Source organism: Tursiops truncatus, chromosome 16, assembly GCF_011762595.2.
Source record: "Tursiops truncatus isolate mTurTru1 chromosome 16, mTurTru1.mat.Y, whole genome shotgun sequence".
In the NCBI taxonomy this organism is placed as follows: Eukaryota; Metazoa; Chordata; class Mammalia; order Artiodactyla; family Delphinidae; genus Tursiops; species Tursiops truncatus.
Window position 1 is genome coordinate 76,854,289 of NC_047049.1, and position 16,016 is coordinate 76,870,304.

The 16,016-nt window shown below is 50.5% G+C and overlaps 2 protein-coding genes across 3 annotated transcripts in view; one reads left to right on the plus strand and one right to left on the minus strand.

Moving 5' to 3' along the window:
• Nucleotides 1-1,817, plus strand: part of ERO1B (endoplasmic reticulum oxidoreductase 1 beta) — an 81,094-nt gene extending 79,277 nt beyond the window's left edge. The window contains exon 15 of the mRNA XM_073793639.1: nt 462-1,817. Within this exon, the coding sequence (XP_073649740.1) occupies nt 462-537 (76 nt within the window). The 3' untranslated portion in view covers nt 538-1,817. The remainder of the gene's footprint in view (nt 1-461) is intronic.
• The window catches only part of GPR137B (G protein-coupled receptor 137B), a 50,806-nt gene that overhangs the window by 9,090 nt on the left and 25,700 nt on the right, over nt 1-16,016 (minus strand). For both annotated transcript variants that reach the window (XR_004522649.2, XM_019941523.3), the window contains exons 2-4: nt 13,675-13,724; nt 4,781-5,003; nt 1,812-1,961 (exon numbers count right to left, since the gene is read on the minus strand). Coding sequence is in view for 1 of the 2 variants with exons in the window: in XM_019941523.3 (XP_019797082.2) it covers nt 1,812-1,961; nt 4,781-5,003; nt 13,675-13,724 (423 nt within the window). In the remaining variant the exon portion in view is untranslated. The remainder of the gene's footprint in view (nt 1-1,811; nt 1,962-4,780; nt 5,004-13,674; nt 13,725-16,016) is intronic.

Below are 16,016 nucleotides of genomic sequence, written 5' to 3' on the forward strand. Positions count from 1 at the left end.
TGTCTCTGGGCACGTCGATCAGAAAGGCCATCATTTCAAAGGAAGACTGCACCAACATCAAACCATAGGGGCCAATCCCCTGAACGGAATCCTTTTGCCTTCTCTACTACATCGCGTGTAAAGTACAGTAACCGAACCAATCATGCTCTCCTTCGGCAAGATCACTCTCACACTCTGCATCTCAAATTCTACCTACGTGTCTCAAAAGTGTGTTGTGTGTGCTTCTTCCATTCTACATAAATAACCCGCAACTCGGGGCCGTCTGTTTTGCTTGCTCCTAGATCATTTTGGTTGCAACACATAGATCTAGATATGTATAAATAAATAGATATCCCCAAAACAACAGAATTTTTTAAATTGTGATATTTCAAGTTCGTTATAATTATAAGCTCTTAATTGAAAGAAACGTTGAAATAATTATTTTGTTTTAAAACCAAATCGCTGTTGTTTAATGGGGACAGAGTCTCAGTTTGGGAAGATGAAGAAGTTCTGGAGATGGATGGTGGTGATGGCTGCACAAGAGTGTCAGTGCACTGAATGCCTCTGAACTGGACATTTACAGATGATTAAAACGGTCGATTGTGTTGTATATTTTACCACAATAAAAATCCTCGATGTATTATGAGTAAGTTTCTAGTTTATCATTGCTGAACGTTTAGATCTTTATGTGTTTGATTTCTCACAACAGGACAGAGCTTCAGCAGTGCTTTGCCCACCTTCCCCCATCCTATATTTGTGCTGTTCGTTTGGGTGAGGGGCGGCGGTGTTCATTGTGGCGGTTTTTATCCTTTCTAATTATAACATCTTGCATGTGCCTCTTCTGGATTTCATCTTGTCCTCACAGTTTTAACTTATCATGGTCATTTTATTCTTTCCTCCAGAGTCACAATTCAGTGCAAGGTTTGAGCACTGTTGGGATTTTAGAAGTGGATTTGTCTAGAGTTGGGTATTCAGTGTTTTTCCAGGAACATCTCAGGAGCGTTGGCCATTCAATCCAATAGACTCCTACTACAGACGTTTCTGTTTCTTTGTTGTAATGGCTTATCTGCGTGGCTCTTTTCCTCAGCAGACACAAACTCCTACTGGGAGGGTTAGATCTGTTCTTTTTTGTGTCCCCAGCACTTTGCCCAGGGCTGGAGACAAAGAATCGATATTTCTCAAATGAGAGAACACTAATTCTCATTCTTTTTTATTTTGAGCTTTTGTGAAGATGGATGCCATATTATATTTCACTACCTTTGTTCATTTGTTTTATAATTTATGAATTTCTAGAATACATTATAAAAAAGAAAGAGTTTCATATTGGGATATAAAATGGGCTCTTACTAATACCTTAATATTCTTGATCACGTTTGTCTAGATTTCCTCAAATGCTATTAGTTTACATGCTCCATTAAAAACAACTTCATAATTTTATGTATTTTCTGAAACCTGGATACAACTTGTTTTTACCTTTGCAAATTTCACCCTTTAATAACATCATATTACATTTATATGAAAGCACTTAAAAAATTTAAGTACTGCTTGACAAAAGCCCCAGAAAGTCGAAAGGAGAAGTGTGTGTGTGTGTGTGTGTGTGTGTGTGTGTGTGTGTGTGTTTCCTAGTTTTCTCAGAAGACATGTGAGCTGGAACAAGGCAGGAACTATGATCCCACTTTAAAGGTGAGGGTGCAGACACCACCCAGGTAAGTGATTCTCAAGGTCACCCAGCTATTTAGCCGCAGAATCAAGGAGCTTACACCTCTCTGCCACGTGGGATGCTGCAAAGCAAAGAGCCACCGATCAGGTGGCCCTCGTCGGCGCCCACTGACCTGGTCTGACACATTGTACCAGTCGTAATCAAAGGAATGGACATTCCTGCTCTGCGAAAACGACAGGATGAACAGGTTGTAGCAGGCTCGGGAGGCGTAGAGCAGGATGACGGTCACACCGACGGCAGTCACCTGACACACGGAGGAGCCCTGGAAGAGAAGGAGCCATGAGGGGGGCGCCCGTTCCGGGCCCAGGACCCCAGCCCCCTCCCAGAACACGGGCTGTGTTCGGACCTGCTAAAGCTTCGATCTCAGAGGCACTGCCGTCTCCTCCAAGCTTCTCCTCTACCCTCAGACCTTAAACCCAACTGCAAACCTCACCTCACACCACACCCATCCCAAACTTCAAATTATCTTCATAGAGATGCTTCAAAACCTGGGACTTGATCTGGAGATGCCTGAAAACAGGACCATTTGCCTAAGGCCTAGGTTTGGAAGAACAAGAAAGATGTCTTATTTGGTTAAATCTCTAAATGCCGCTGGCTCAGCTCCAAGGACCCTCTCAGCTTATGAGCCCAGCGCCCGGCCCCTGGCTTGAGGACAACAAAACCACCTCAGAGGGATGGCGGCTGGCAGACAGCGCTGCCGTGGACAGTGGCTCTGGGCGGTGAGCACTTCCTCAAGACCCAGCATCCTCTAGGTGGGAGTGCTGGAGTCCCCACGTGACTCAGGGCTTGCAATTCTGTGAAAATGCGTCATCTGTGCCCCCATTTACGAAGTTTCAATTTCCAAAGTCAGATGACCCCTGGCTAGAAACGGTTAACTAAAAACCTGAAACCGATTTTTGAGTTTTGTGTTTGAAAGTCATTAACTAAATCTAAGCTAGTGTTTTATTTTGCCAGTGGTAGTTTATTATTAGCTTGTTTGCCATAGGGGTCATCCAAACGGTACTTCGACAATCTAAAATGTGACTCCTCCTATAAAAATCACAATCCTGTTCTTAAAAAGCCTTCGCTAGCCCTTATGCACGAGACACTATAAATAAAGTCAGGCAAAGTGACGTCTAAAATTTGCCGACTTTTCTCAATCAGAAAACGACGGTGCCACAGTAACTTCTGGGATTCGGCAAGAGTTCAGTCACATCACAGGACGTCCTGATGAAGGCTTTGTATTTTTGAAGTTGGAGGCGCAGACTTTAATCTACTGATCACTCCTGAAGACACAGGATCGTGGAAGGCACGGTTGTTCAAGTCTTCAGACCAAAGATGTTACAGCCACACGGGCTGCGAGGCAAGGAAGGCAGGGGGGTGCCCCGGGGCACAGCATCACTGAATTTCCGAAGCAGAGGAGCTGTGAAATCACTCAACTGCTTTACACATGAGAAAACCCAGGCTCCGTGGGGCGACAGGCTGGTGGGCCTGGGGTCCCGCGGCCAGCCAGAGCCCAGGGCGTCTCTCCTGACCTCCACTCGCCACCAGGCTTCTCAATGAGGGAGAGTCGGGGACCAGGCTGGTGAGGGGCACCGCAGAACCCCTGCTCCAGGCAGCAGACCTGCCCCTCTTTGTTTTTTGTTTGTTTTTTTGCGGTACGCGGGACTCTCACTGCTGTGGCCTCTCCCGTTACGGAGCACAGGCTCCGGACGCGCAGGCTCAGCGGCCATGGCTCACGGGTCCAGCCGCTCCGCGGCACGTGGGATCTTCCCGGACCGGGGCACGAACCCGTGTCCCCTGCATCGGCAGGCGGACTCTCAACCACTGTGCCACTAGGGAAGCCCCCCTCTTTGTAACTCTGGGGGAAGAAAAGGAGAAGACAGGAACCCTAGAGTGGGGGGCACAGCAGCTAAACAAGAGGATGGGCAGGAGCTGCCCTCTCCCAGTGTACGGTCAGCCCACTCAGGGTGGCTGTTCTCTTGCCCTCTGTCCATCCCCTGCCTGACCAGGGCCCGCTTCACCTACACCTACTCACAGGGCTGACCTGCCTACATACTTGCTCCCAGGGCCCAGCTGGTGATTGTTCTTATCAAGGGGGCGGTGAGGGGCGGGCCCCTCTGCTGGTTTCCCTGGTAACTAAGGAGCCCACCGGATGTCAATCCCCCCACCTTAACTGGTAATCTCTCCTTCCCCTGCCCCGGGAGCGAAGACCGCCACCAAGTCCTGCCTGCCGTCCACTGCACTCCGTGGGGTGTTTCTGCAGGACCTTGCTTCACACGTGTAAGCTCCCCCATCTATTAAACCACTGATATCTCTGTTGCTGACTCCGGGCTCTTTCTTTGGTCTTGAAGCTGGTTATGCACAGGGATTGCAGGTCTGTGGGCTGCAGCCCAACACACAGCGTGTCTGGCTCCATCTCTGAACTGTCACCATGAAAGGCCTGATGTCCTGAACCCCGGGAGCAGTTCCCACTCTTAAGGGGGACCCCCTTATGGGCACAGCCAAGGCAGGGGTGAGCGTGGATCTGAGTCTCCCTGCACTACGACAGGGTGGTGGAGAGGAGAGACCCCAGACCCCGGAGTCAGGCTGCGGAGACCAAATCTTGGCTCTGCATCTCCTGGCTGTGTAACCCGGGGCGAGCCTCTGACCTCTTTTTGCCTCAGTTTCCCTATCTATCAAGTGAGTGATACCTACTCCCATAGAGTTGTGAGGGTTACAGTCGTTTCCACATGCAGAGCGCTTATAAAAGTGCCGGAACGCAGGGAACACTAGGTGTGTGTTTCTATTAATATTAGTGGCACAGTCAATGCCACTGGTCCTTTAAAATGTCACTTAAACCGCTGTATCCATAAACCAGAGTCTTAGCGCTCTGCCAGTAACCCTGCACACCCCCATATGCCACAAGCCACCCAGAGCCAACTCTTCTCACATACAAAATTCAAGGAACTACAAGGCTCCCTGTTTTGGCAACCACAACCCGGCTCATCATTTGCAGGAGGTCAGGTGTGAGAGGCATTGGTTGAGTTCTGTTTGCAAACCAGGGAACTCTTCTGAGAACCAGGGGGAACCAGCAGGATCTCGACCACATGTCCACCTTACCTTAGACTCCAAGTAAATGTTGGCTAAGGACATCTTGGAGATTTTGTAGAGACAGATGGACAGGGAGACAGCACACAGCACGAAGAGCGAGTCGTTGATGGCCACACGCACGGAGACGATCCCTTTCCTCTCCCAGGTGCCCGTCTTCACCAGCACTGCACAGGTTAAATTCACCAGCAGGAAAACGAGGCTGATGAAGAGCGAGGCCAGGTAGAGGGGTAACCTGGGAAGGACCAGAGAAGAGACTGAAGGCATCCTTCCACACATGCTGCCCGTACATTCTAGATCAATCCACAAGGAAACTGTGATTTTTTTTTTTTTTGGTTAAATGCTAGAAGCAGAACATGCCAACGTTAACACTTAAGAGCTCAGAGTTTGGGGCTGGTAGATGCAAACGATTACATTTAGAATGGATAAACAACAAAGTCCTACTGTAGAGCACAGGGAACTATATTCAATATCCTGTGATAAACCATAATGGGAAAGAACATAAAACAAAATGTGTATATGTGTATAACTGAGCCCCTTTGCTGTACAGCTGAGATCGGCACAACATTGTACATCAACTATATTTCAATTAAAAAAATCAAAAAAAAGAAAAAAAAAAGAGCTTGGTCTTTGGAGGGTTCCCAATCTAAAAGAGGAATCAACTACAAACTGTGCTCTCAGGAAGGTCCTTTACCCGAGCCCCGCTTCCCCTGTCCCTGGGAGGCTGTGAGGATCAGAGGGGTGTATGTACATGGGCTGATGCACCCCCTACTCACAAGAATGCAGAGAGCAGAGCTGGGCTCCGAGGCAGGGCTGGGTTTCGGGGAGAGCGGGAAGCATCCTGCACTCTGAGAACCTGGGCAAGATCGCCCTGGGTGATCCTCAGTGTCACCATCCGAAAGCAGACTAAATAATACCCACCTTGCTGGCTGTTTTTGCAGATCAAGCGAGATAATGCTTAAAAAGGATTTTAGGGAATTCCCTGGTGGTCCAGTGGTTAGGGCTCTGCGCTTTCACTGCCGAGGGCCAGGGTTCCACCCCTGGTAGGGGAAGTAAGATCCTGCAAGTGGCGCAGCTGGAAAAGAAAGGGTTTTACCACCCCCCCCAAAGTCATCGAGTCTGGGCAGCACCCCCTTTTGCGTGGGAACACTCACTAGTGGACGGTCTGCAGTGAGTAAGCCTCAGCCTCAGCACTTTCCCCGGGCCGGAAGGGGACAGGCTATGCCACTGGCCGTTTTCTGTTTTTTTTTTTCGGTACACGGGCCTCTCACTGTTGTGGCCTCTCCCGTTGCAGAGCACAGGCTCCAGACGCACAGGCTCAGCGGCCATGGCTCACGGGCCTCTCACTGTTGTGGCCTCTCCCATTGCGGAGCACAGGCTCCGGACACCCAGGCTCAGCGGCCATGGCTCACGGGCCCAGCCATTCCGCGGCATGTGGGATCTTCCCAGACCGGGGCACGAACCCGCGTGCCCTGCATCGGCAGGCAGACTCTCAACCACTGCGCCACCAGGGAAGCCCCCACTAGCCGTTTTTGACTTGTGGTTTCTCAGAGCTACACGCCGCCTACGTGACCTGTGCAAGGTCTAGAGAGAGGTTTCTCAGATTTACCAAAACCGAAATCAGTTCAAGTTTCCCTCTAGGACTGTCCATATCGTGTTTACTTCAGGTAAATATCACTCAAGAGGCAAATAAGGAACAGACTGGTTTGGCTCAAAAATAGACCATTTAAGTTGAATATGTCCGCAAGTCCCAAAGCAGAAAACCAGCAACTAAAAGTGGGCTTGAAGCTAGAAGGTAGTGTTGGGGTCTTCCAAAGCCATCACAGACTGGGTCCTGGTCCCAGCTCCAGCCATCACGCCACTGACAGTAGCCGGTGCAGTGACTGCTGGGAGGTGAAGCACAGCGATGGGGCAGCTGCAGTTTGCTTTCCTGCCATCAGATGTCAGGGTGATGGAATAAACCCCCCACTTACCCAAGCTAATCTGAATGGGATTTTATGTCTTGCAATGAATGATTTACTATCCACTGGCAGAGGCTCTCACATACTTTTTCTACCAAAGGAACTTGGCCTACCCCACCCCTCCTCAGCCTTCAGATCTTAGCTCAAACATCACTGCTTCCAAGAAGCCTTTCCTGACACCTCCTGCACACCCAGCCCTCACCAGACGCACACGATCAGGTCTCCCTGAGGTCCGCTTCCCGGTCCCCGCACTTGAACTTCGCAGACTTATCACCAGTTTATAATGAAGCATACGGACAGTGATCTGACCACATGCTGCTTCTACCCAGGCAGTTCGCTCCACGAGGGTCGAGATTTCGGCTCTTTCCTTCCCCCCTCTATCCACACTGTATACCGCAGGAGCTCAATAAATGTCAGGGAGGAAGAGAGGGAAGGAGTCAGCCAGATGAAATGTGCCCTCTGAATCCAGGAAGCGGCAGCTGACTAAACAAGGGCTGCCCTTTCTCTCCTACACACGCTACTGCAGCAGATACTAGATCCTCCCCCTTCTTGTGGAGCCAATCTAAACTTGAGGGGCTGTCTCTTTCAAAGTTAGAGAGAAAGAACTGCAGTTCTTCCCACCCGAGCCCTGTGCTGGGGGGCCGAGGTAACAAGATGGACAAGAGGTGGCCCGGGTCCCCTGCTCAGGGTGGCCGGGAAGACACTGGAGGGACGGACAAAGCACACGGAAGACAGAGTATGATTGGTACAAAGTCAGAGATGCAGGAAAGAGTCTGCTTCGTTCGGGCTGAAGGGTGTTTGTAGGACTGAGCACCAGCCCTGCAGGGGAGACAGACGGGGGTGGGAGAGAGACCGGAGGGGCGGGCAGGACAGCCGGGGAACACTCGAGGTTGATAAGCAAAGGAGTGATCGACGTGGCCATGTCTGTCTTTGAGAAAGACGGGCTGGCAGAGCAGGGAAGGGGTGAAGAGCCCGCAGTCGGCAGACAACGGCTCCGGGGAGATGAGCAGGGAGGCGTGCCAGAGGCAGGGGGGCGGGGGGCCGTGGGGATGGACACAGGGTGATGCCATTAAAGGAGATGAGAGATGTGCACAGGGGTGGTGAGAGCTGCCGCCCACCGGCCCAGGGCAAGGTCCAGCGTGACCCTCGCCCCTGGAGTTGTGCCGCGTGAGGCTGGCGGTGGGCAGCTCTTTGAAAGCTCAGAGATCCATCTTCACGTGTAGTCACGCACTCAAAGCTTTTCACACAGAAACAGGTTTGGGGCAGGGGGGATGCACATGAATTAGTTGCCAAGGACAGGTTCTTTTATAGGACGTGATCACTGGTCCAGGCCCTTGCAATCCACCTCATCTGCTCTGTACCACGTTCTCACGGTGATGGGGGAAATCAGGGGCATGGAGAGAGAGACAAAGGCAGGACCAATGGGGAGTCACCAAAAATCTGCATTCTGGTTCCTCGAAAGCCCTATTTTTTTTATTGTTTTATTATTATCTGCTGTGCTTTTGTGAAGAACACAATTTAGAAACATCCAGAACCCTCTGGAATCAGCCCTACCGTTCCCGGCCCCTTGGTGGTATGTGCACACACCCTGTATACACGTGACGGCGATGAGCCTCCGCAAGAAGCACAATCTGGACATTCAGCTTTTCCGGAGGACTCCTCCTGGGTATGTTTTAAATACCATGGTGGATATAAATTCTTACTACTCTTTACTACAGTAAATACTACAGGACCCCTAGAGGACACTGGGGACAGGGAAAGCAAAAGCCAACCAGGCCCAGCTCACCACCCAGACACACTGCTGGTGTGTGCCCCCGGCCACCCTCTCTGTCTTGAATGGTCACACGACAGCCATCGAGCCTCCGCTCCCCCCATACCCTCCCCAGCTCTGCTCTCATCTGCTGGGCGTGACCCAGAGAGCTGGGGTCACAGAGCCACGACGCTAGGCGGGTCCTCGGCCGCTCGGGGCTGCCGTGTCCTCCTCTGTGAAACGGAGCTGATCCTTCCTTCCTGCCTCAAAGAGCCGCTGTGAGAATTCAAGGGACCCTGAGCTTCTCCTCTGACATCACCCAGGGAGCAGTGAGGCCTCACCCTCGTCAAGAGCAACTTCTAGAAAAAGGCGTCACCTCCTGCCCCATCACCTCCTCCGCAGGTACCCCTGCTGCCTCAAGTCCTCCCACCACCTGCTCACTGACCTCAAAGGCGTGACCCTCGCCCCATCCTTCCCCCGTCTGAGCCTGTCCCTGGAGGCCCCTGGTCCCTCTTCCCCCTCTTCTTCCCCCAGGGTGACAGCACCTATGGCTCCTGCTCTGCACCCTCTTCCTCGGGAAATACGTTCCCTCCTCCGGTCTCAGTTACAGCTCCTGTACGACCATGTTCAAAAGCGCTTGTCTCACCAACCGGACCATCCCCTCAGTGGACGACGCTCAGAATTACCTCCGGCCTGCATTCCAAGATGTCAACAGTGGCTGCGCGGGAAAGAACCTCCTCCTGCGGCCTGATGTCACCACAGAGGACGTGTGTCGGCTCTGTGCCCAGAAGTTCCAGGGGGCCGACCCCGAGGAGTACGGGGAAGAAGAGCCCACCGCCTCCTAGGAGACACGTGAGGCTTCCCAGCGGCGCATCCAAAGAGCGGAGTCAGGAACTTGGCCTCTCTGGCTTCCACGTGCTCGTCCTTGCAAAGCAGTCACCTCCTTGGGGACCGCTCGGTTCAGTGACGGAGCCATCCACAGGCCGACGTGGCCAAGGGCACCTTTAGCCACGACGCCCAAGCAGGGTAGCTGAGGTTCATGTAACAGTAGGATCCATCCTTCGGAGCTGGAGAATTGCATCTGATGGTTCAGGTGCCCCAAGATCGTTTGCTGCCTACGCCCAGCCAGGTGCTGGGTTGGCTCACGTGCATGTATACGTACTAAATAAACATTTAAGGTACAAGCTCTTGAGTTCAACAGCTGGCTTTTGGGAAGACTGTCCGATGCGGTGCATGAAAGACCTCTCAGTTCAGTGTCTCCATCCATTCCTCCCTCCCTCCCTTCCTTCCTTCTTTTTTTAATGAAGAGCCTTTGTGTTTTTATATCTTTCATAGAAATTTTTATAGCAGTTGCAGGTAAACTGTCAGGATTGGTTTTTAAAATATTTTTGTAACTTTAAGATATTCTATAATTATGCATGTGATTTTAACATTTAATATGCAAAAAGAAATCTCTTGCTGGATTTGAGAGTACTGCATTTTAAAAGTCTCTCTTCTGTAACCGGATGTTTGGGCAACTTTGTGGGGAGAGACTGCTGGGTTTCTTACAGCCATGTATTACTGACACTGGCCACAGAATGCCTTTGGAAATCCGATGTACTGTTATCACCTTATTCACGCTCAGTGGTATCGCATTGTTTTGTGTTTTCACCAAGTGATGCTGAGGATGAGGAAAGAAATGAATGTAGAGAGAGGTGGAGAGGGAAATACAGACGCTAACAGAGGACTAAGGGGTGGAGTCTGCTGGTTCAGGCTCCTTGAAGGAAGTGGGAAAAGGAGATAGAAGGAACCACCTATGCTGAAAATACTGTGAATATGCAGTGAGATTTGCAGAATCTGTCCCATGTTATTTGCTTTCGGAAGCAATTTTGAAAACCCCACGAGGAAAAAAACGTAAGAACAATGCTTTTTTTTTTCCTTTTCCACATAAATCAAAACAAACAGCATTCAATTATTTTCGGCAGAAACCACGTAATGTGAGTTTCATTGAGTTAAATAAACTCAATGAAACTCACATTACGTGAGTTTGGAAAGGAGTTTGCAAATGCACCAAAAAGCCCACCTGCGTTGTAGAATGTGTGGTGAAGTTAAATTTCTGTTTTACGAAACCTCCTTGGGCGGGGGGCAGTTTGCACAGAGGATGAGGGTCTCGTATCAACGTAACACAGGTAGTTATAAAAACATGTTATTGTACTGTGTAAAGATGCATAGTCATCTAATTTGGTTGGCTTTGTACCTTGTCCCTTTCTAAGCTTTTGCTGTATATCTAGAACCCTCAACACATACCGTGTCGTACTTCCTTTTGTAAATGTTTTTTAATGGAATTTTGCACATAATACATTATAATACTGTATGATAATCATCTGTGAAAATAATCCTTGAAATCTATATTTTTTAAAAGCGCTTGTCGGGCTTCCCTGGTGGCGCAGAGGATGAGCCTCTGCACATCCGGAGCCTGTGCTCCGCAGCAGGAGAGGCCACAACAGTGAGAGGCCCGCGTACCACAAAAAAAAAAAAAAAAAAAAAGCGCTTGTCTCGAGCCACTGCCTCTGTCCAAGTCGACTCACGTTCCAAACAGCCTCCACTGAGGCCCATGTGCAAGCTTAATTTCTAATGTTCCTCCTCCTGCACGTCCCCAAGTTTTCCTAATACAGCTGTCCCCCGGTATCTGCAAGGGACAGCTTCCAGGATCACCAGCCAATACCAAAATCCAAGGATGCTCAAGTCCACTACAGAGAATAGTGTCGTACATGTCACATAAGGGACTGTCAGCCCCCTCCCACCCTCCAGATCTGCAGGTGTGGAATCTGTGGATACGGAGGGCTGGCTGTAAAATATTGCTACTTTAAACTGTCCTTCTTAGAAGCAACATCATTCCATGGTAGACTCTGAAGTCCCAGACAAATAGTCTGGCAGAAACATGAACTGAACTCCTCAAAAGTAGTGAAGGGACAGACACAGAGAACAGACTTGTGATTGTCAAGGTGGGTTGGGGGAGGGATGGATTGGGAGTTTGGGACTAGCAGATGCAAGCTATTACATACAGAACGGATAAACAAGGTCCTACTGTATAGTACAAGGAACTATTTTCAATATCCTGTGATAAACCATAATGGAGACGAATATGAAAAAGAATGTGTATATGTATAACGGAGTCACTTTGCGGTACAGCAGAAATTAACACATCGTAAATCAAATATACCTCAATAAAATTTTTTTAAAAAGCAGTGAAGGGCTTCCCTGGTGGCGCAGTGGTTAAAAATCCGCCTGCCAATGCAGGGGATGCGGGTTCAAGCCCTGGTCTGGGAAGATCCCACATGCCGCGGAGCAACTAAGCCCGTGCGCCACAACTACTGAACCTGCGCTCTAGAGCCCGCAAGTGACAACTACTGAGCCCACGTGCCACAACTGCTTAAGCCCACACACCTAGAGCCCGTGCTCCACAACAAGAGAAGCCACCGCAATGAGAAGCCCGCGCACCGCAATGAAGAGTAGCCCCCGTTTGCCGCAACTAGAGAAAGCCCGCACACAGCAACGAGAACCCAACGCAGCCAAAAATAAATAAGTAAATTTTTTTAAAAAAGCATTGAAGGGAAACATCAAGATCAGATGAAAAACAAAAACAAACACACAGCACGCAAGTCTCATCACTTGTATCTTGGCCCATGTACTATCACCTAACTTTCTGAACTTCAGCTTCCTGGGATACAAAAGGAGGATCAAAACATACACTTCCAGGGCTTCCCTGGTGGCACAGTAGTTGAGGGTCCACCTGCCGATGCAGGGGACACAGGTTCGTGCCCCAGTCTGGGAGGATCCCATATGCCGCGGAGCGGCTGGGCCCGTGAGCCGTGGCCGCTGAGCCTGCGCGTCCGGAGCCTGTGCTCCGCAGTGGGAGAGGCCACAGCGGTGAGAGGCCCGCATACCGAAAAAAAAAAAAAAAAAAAGAAGAAAAACATATACTTTCAGAATTTTAAATAAAAGTCTTTGTAAATTTAAGATGATACATGTTTAAATAAAATATGTATACATTTTTACATGTTTGTAAAGTAACAAAATAACTAAAATTTCATTTCGACTCTAGAAGGTAGGTGGCCAAAGCCACCTTTCCAGAAATGTTTACCTAGGCAGCCGAGCTCTCCCAGGCAGGGAAATCAGGACACCTTGGCTCACATGGTGCCCATCTCACACCTTCTGAACACCTTGTCTCCCTTCCCCCTCTGCCCAAGGCTGACCATTCTTGAATTTTGTTTTATGTTTTTTTCTATACAGCAGGTTCTTATTAGTTCTCTATTTTATACATATTAGTGTATACATGTCAATCCCAATCTCCCAATTCATCCCACCACCACCACCCCGGCCCCAGGGAAGTCCCCCAAGGCTGACCATTCTTGAAGCCACTGGGGTTCTTTGCTGCTGGGAAGTCAATAGGCCTCTTTGAAAACTTGGGGAAAGCGATGGACCCGCCCCGCACCCCCAGGAAAAACATGCATATCTACCTCCTGCCATCAATTCGGCATGTGATTTAAAGCCTCCCCTTCCAGATTATACGCCTCTCCTGCTCAGCCCTGCATGGGCCTCACTGGTGAGTTCCAGAAACAGAGCCCGCCAGCAGTCGGCAGCCAGGGACTGGGGGGTCAGGCCACCAGGGGGAGGGGGCAGGGCCTGGGGACAAGGCTCTACCAGAGCTGCACCTGCACCCAGAGGGGAGGAAGGGGGATGTCTGGCCCCGTGGGCATCTTTAGGGAGCTCGCCTTCCTTCTGCTGAGGCCCTTGACCTCGCAAGCGCCTCGGAAAGGTTTAGATGCAGCATGCATGACTTGGACTTATTTCCCCTCTCCGTTCTCCCTGGTTAGGAAAGGCACCAGACTCTTGTTTCTTTTTTGGCCATGCCACACGGCATGTGGGATCTTAGTTCCCCGACCACGGATCAAACCCACGCCCCCTGCAGTGGAAGCTGGGAGTCTTAACCACTGGGCCGCCAGGGAAGTCCCTACCACACTCTTGTTTCTTCTAATCATGGCCAACATGCTGCAAGGCCTGCTAAGCGGTGATTCAGTGAGCAGTGAACGCAACACCCGGCAAGCAGGCCGGTTTCGGGCAGCTCACAGAGGAGTGATGTGTGCAAACCTCGAGGTCACCTGCTGTAACACAGAGAAATGTCCCGGGGGGTGGGGGGCGGGGGGTGAACTTACCGGTATTTGAGTAATTCGGGAGAATATTTTGACTTGGCTTTAAAAATCACCTGCAATGACAAAAAAACACAGCAAGTTGGGTACACAATCTGCTGACACTGACAAACTGATATCATTGCTTAGAACTCCCCTTTCCCTTGGTGCCTGGGCGCTGGGGCACGGCCTCTGAAATTGAGATGTCTGCTTTGTGAGAAAGTTTGTGAAGCTAAACATTGTTTAGGCTGTGCATACAATTTAAATTTAATTTGAAACTTAAAAGGAAAAGCATTTACAAATGGTTAAAATGTTTTGTTTTTTTAAGGTATTACTGATCTACCACTAGCCAGTACATCCCTTATTTTAAGATTTATATTTGAGGGACTTCCCTCGTGGTCCAGTGGTTAAGACTCCACTCTTCCAATGCAGGGGGCGTGGGCTCAATCCCTGGTCAGGGAACTAAGATCCCACATGCTGCACAGTGTGGCCAAAAAAAAAAAAAAAAAAAAAAAAAAAAAATTTGTATTTCAGTCCATACTTCCCCCAGAGATAAACAGTTCACTCTCACTTTATTAGGACTTTCACTGGCACCAAAAGAATGTGGTTTGAATGTACGTGTGTCTATCGACTCAGGCCTCAAACTCTGCAGCCCACTGGACTACAGGAGTGTCAAACTCGATGACATGCTGCCTGTTGGAATTTCCCCCGATTTTCGCAGCCTGCACAGTCTGTTAACAGGCCCATGTGGGGGGCAGAGGCTGGCCTGGCAGAGCCTGTGAGAAGGCCTTTGAAGGGGAGACGGAAAGCAGGTGTCAGCACAGGCTCCAGCCCCACGAGACACGCGGCTCTTCCCACGGGGTGGGTGTGTGTTCGCGGGAGCCCTGAGGGCGGTCACCGGTCAGGGTTTGGCTCGGGGTGCATTGGAGCAGCCGTGCAGGTGCCCATACGCTTGCTCTCCTGACCCCCGGTGTCTGCGAGCGGGTGGCGGCAGCACGGGCAGGAGGAAAGGAAGGGTGTGGAAGAGGAGAGGAGTGAGGACATTTTTTCAGAGATGCTCCTGCCGTGGACCGCGAGGGTCAGACGACCTGCGCTCCCTGCATCCAGGCTCTCCCTCTGTACGGAGCTCCCAAACACGCCCTGGGCACCCCGCCTTTCCTCCTGCTGGCCCTGAGGGCTGCGATGTCCCCCTGGGAGCCCACCATCCTCCGCCACGCGCTGTTCCCCTCTCCTCAGCCCTCTGGGCCCTTGGTACTTGCCTTGGGATTTACTCAGCCCCCAGACACCTGTCTAAGGGGGAGAAACCTTGCCTGAGTGGTAAGGAGGGAAGGACAAGGGGAAAACAGGCTGGGGAGTGAGAGCACGGTCCTGGCGACACAGGAGGAGGGAACAGGCAGCCCTGGAACCCATGGGGGCTCACGGGGGTTCCATACTGTCGCCCTCCAGTCTGAGGAGCAAGCAGTGAGAAATCAGTCTGCTGGAGGGTTATGCGAACATAATGCTGGGAAAGCCTTCAGTGGATCCAAGTGCCCTGCCGTGTCTGCAGATGTAGACAGATGTCACGAGGGGCACCGAGCCTCCAAGTGACCCTAGGGGCCGATTCCCACAAAACACGTGCAATAGAAGCAGCCATTCCCCCGGGAACCTTTTCAAAGACACTGTTCTGAGGATCCTCAGTAGTAATTCTCAGACTTATCCGTGCCTAGGAATCACCCAGGGAACCTGCTAAAGATGCAAATCCCAGAGCCCCACCCTCCGAGGTGCCAAGCTGATGGGTCTGGGCTGGGGCCCAGGAATCTGCATTTTAACAGACTGCCCACCCCGAGCGAGGGATTCGGATCCGGGTTTGGCTAGCACAAAGACCGCCTCGTAGGAAATACGAAAGAGATGAAAACTGCCTGACCTATTATTATTCTTGAGTCGCTTTGCAATCATTCATTTCAAACGCACTGAAATACTTGATCACAGCAATGAGATGACACCACAGGAGTCCAGGTACAGTGCCAAGAACAGAGATCGGGGGACGCTCCAAGTCCACGGACAGCACCCCACGACGTTCACGCTCACGCCTGCCTCAAACTTACAACAACATGCCACCAACTGAGGACTCTAATCCTCAGAATCAACATCTGGGTGAGAGGGGAACCGCAGACATTCCTACAGACTTTACAATAAGCAAACCCACGCCCCGCTTTTTAAAAACACATTTTCAGAGCTTCACAGGGGAGCATTCCAAACTTATGGAGGAATTATTTTGTTTGTGACATGAGTTTTGTCTCTGTCCTAAATCCCTCTGGGAAGGAGGTAAGAAGCAGGGGTTCACATCACAAAGTACCTGGTAAAAACACAACGAGATGGCGTGAGTACAC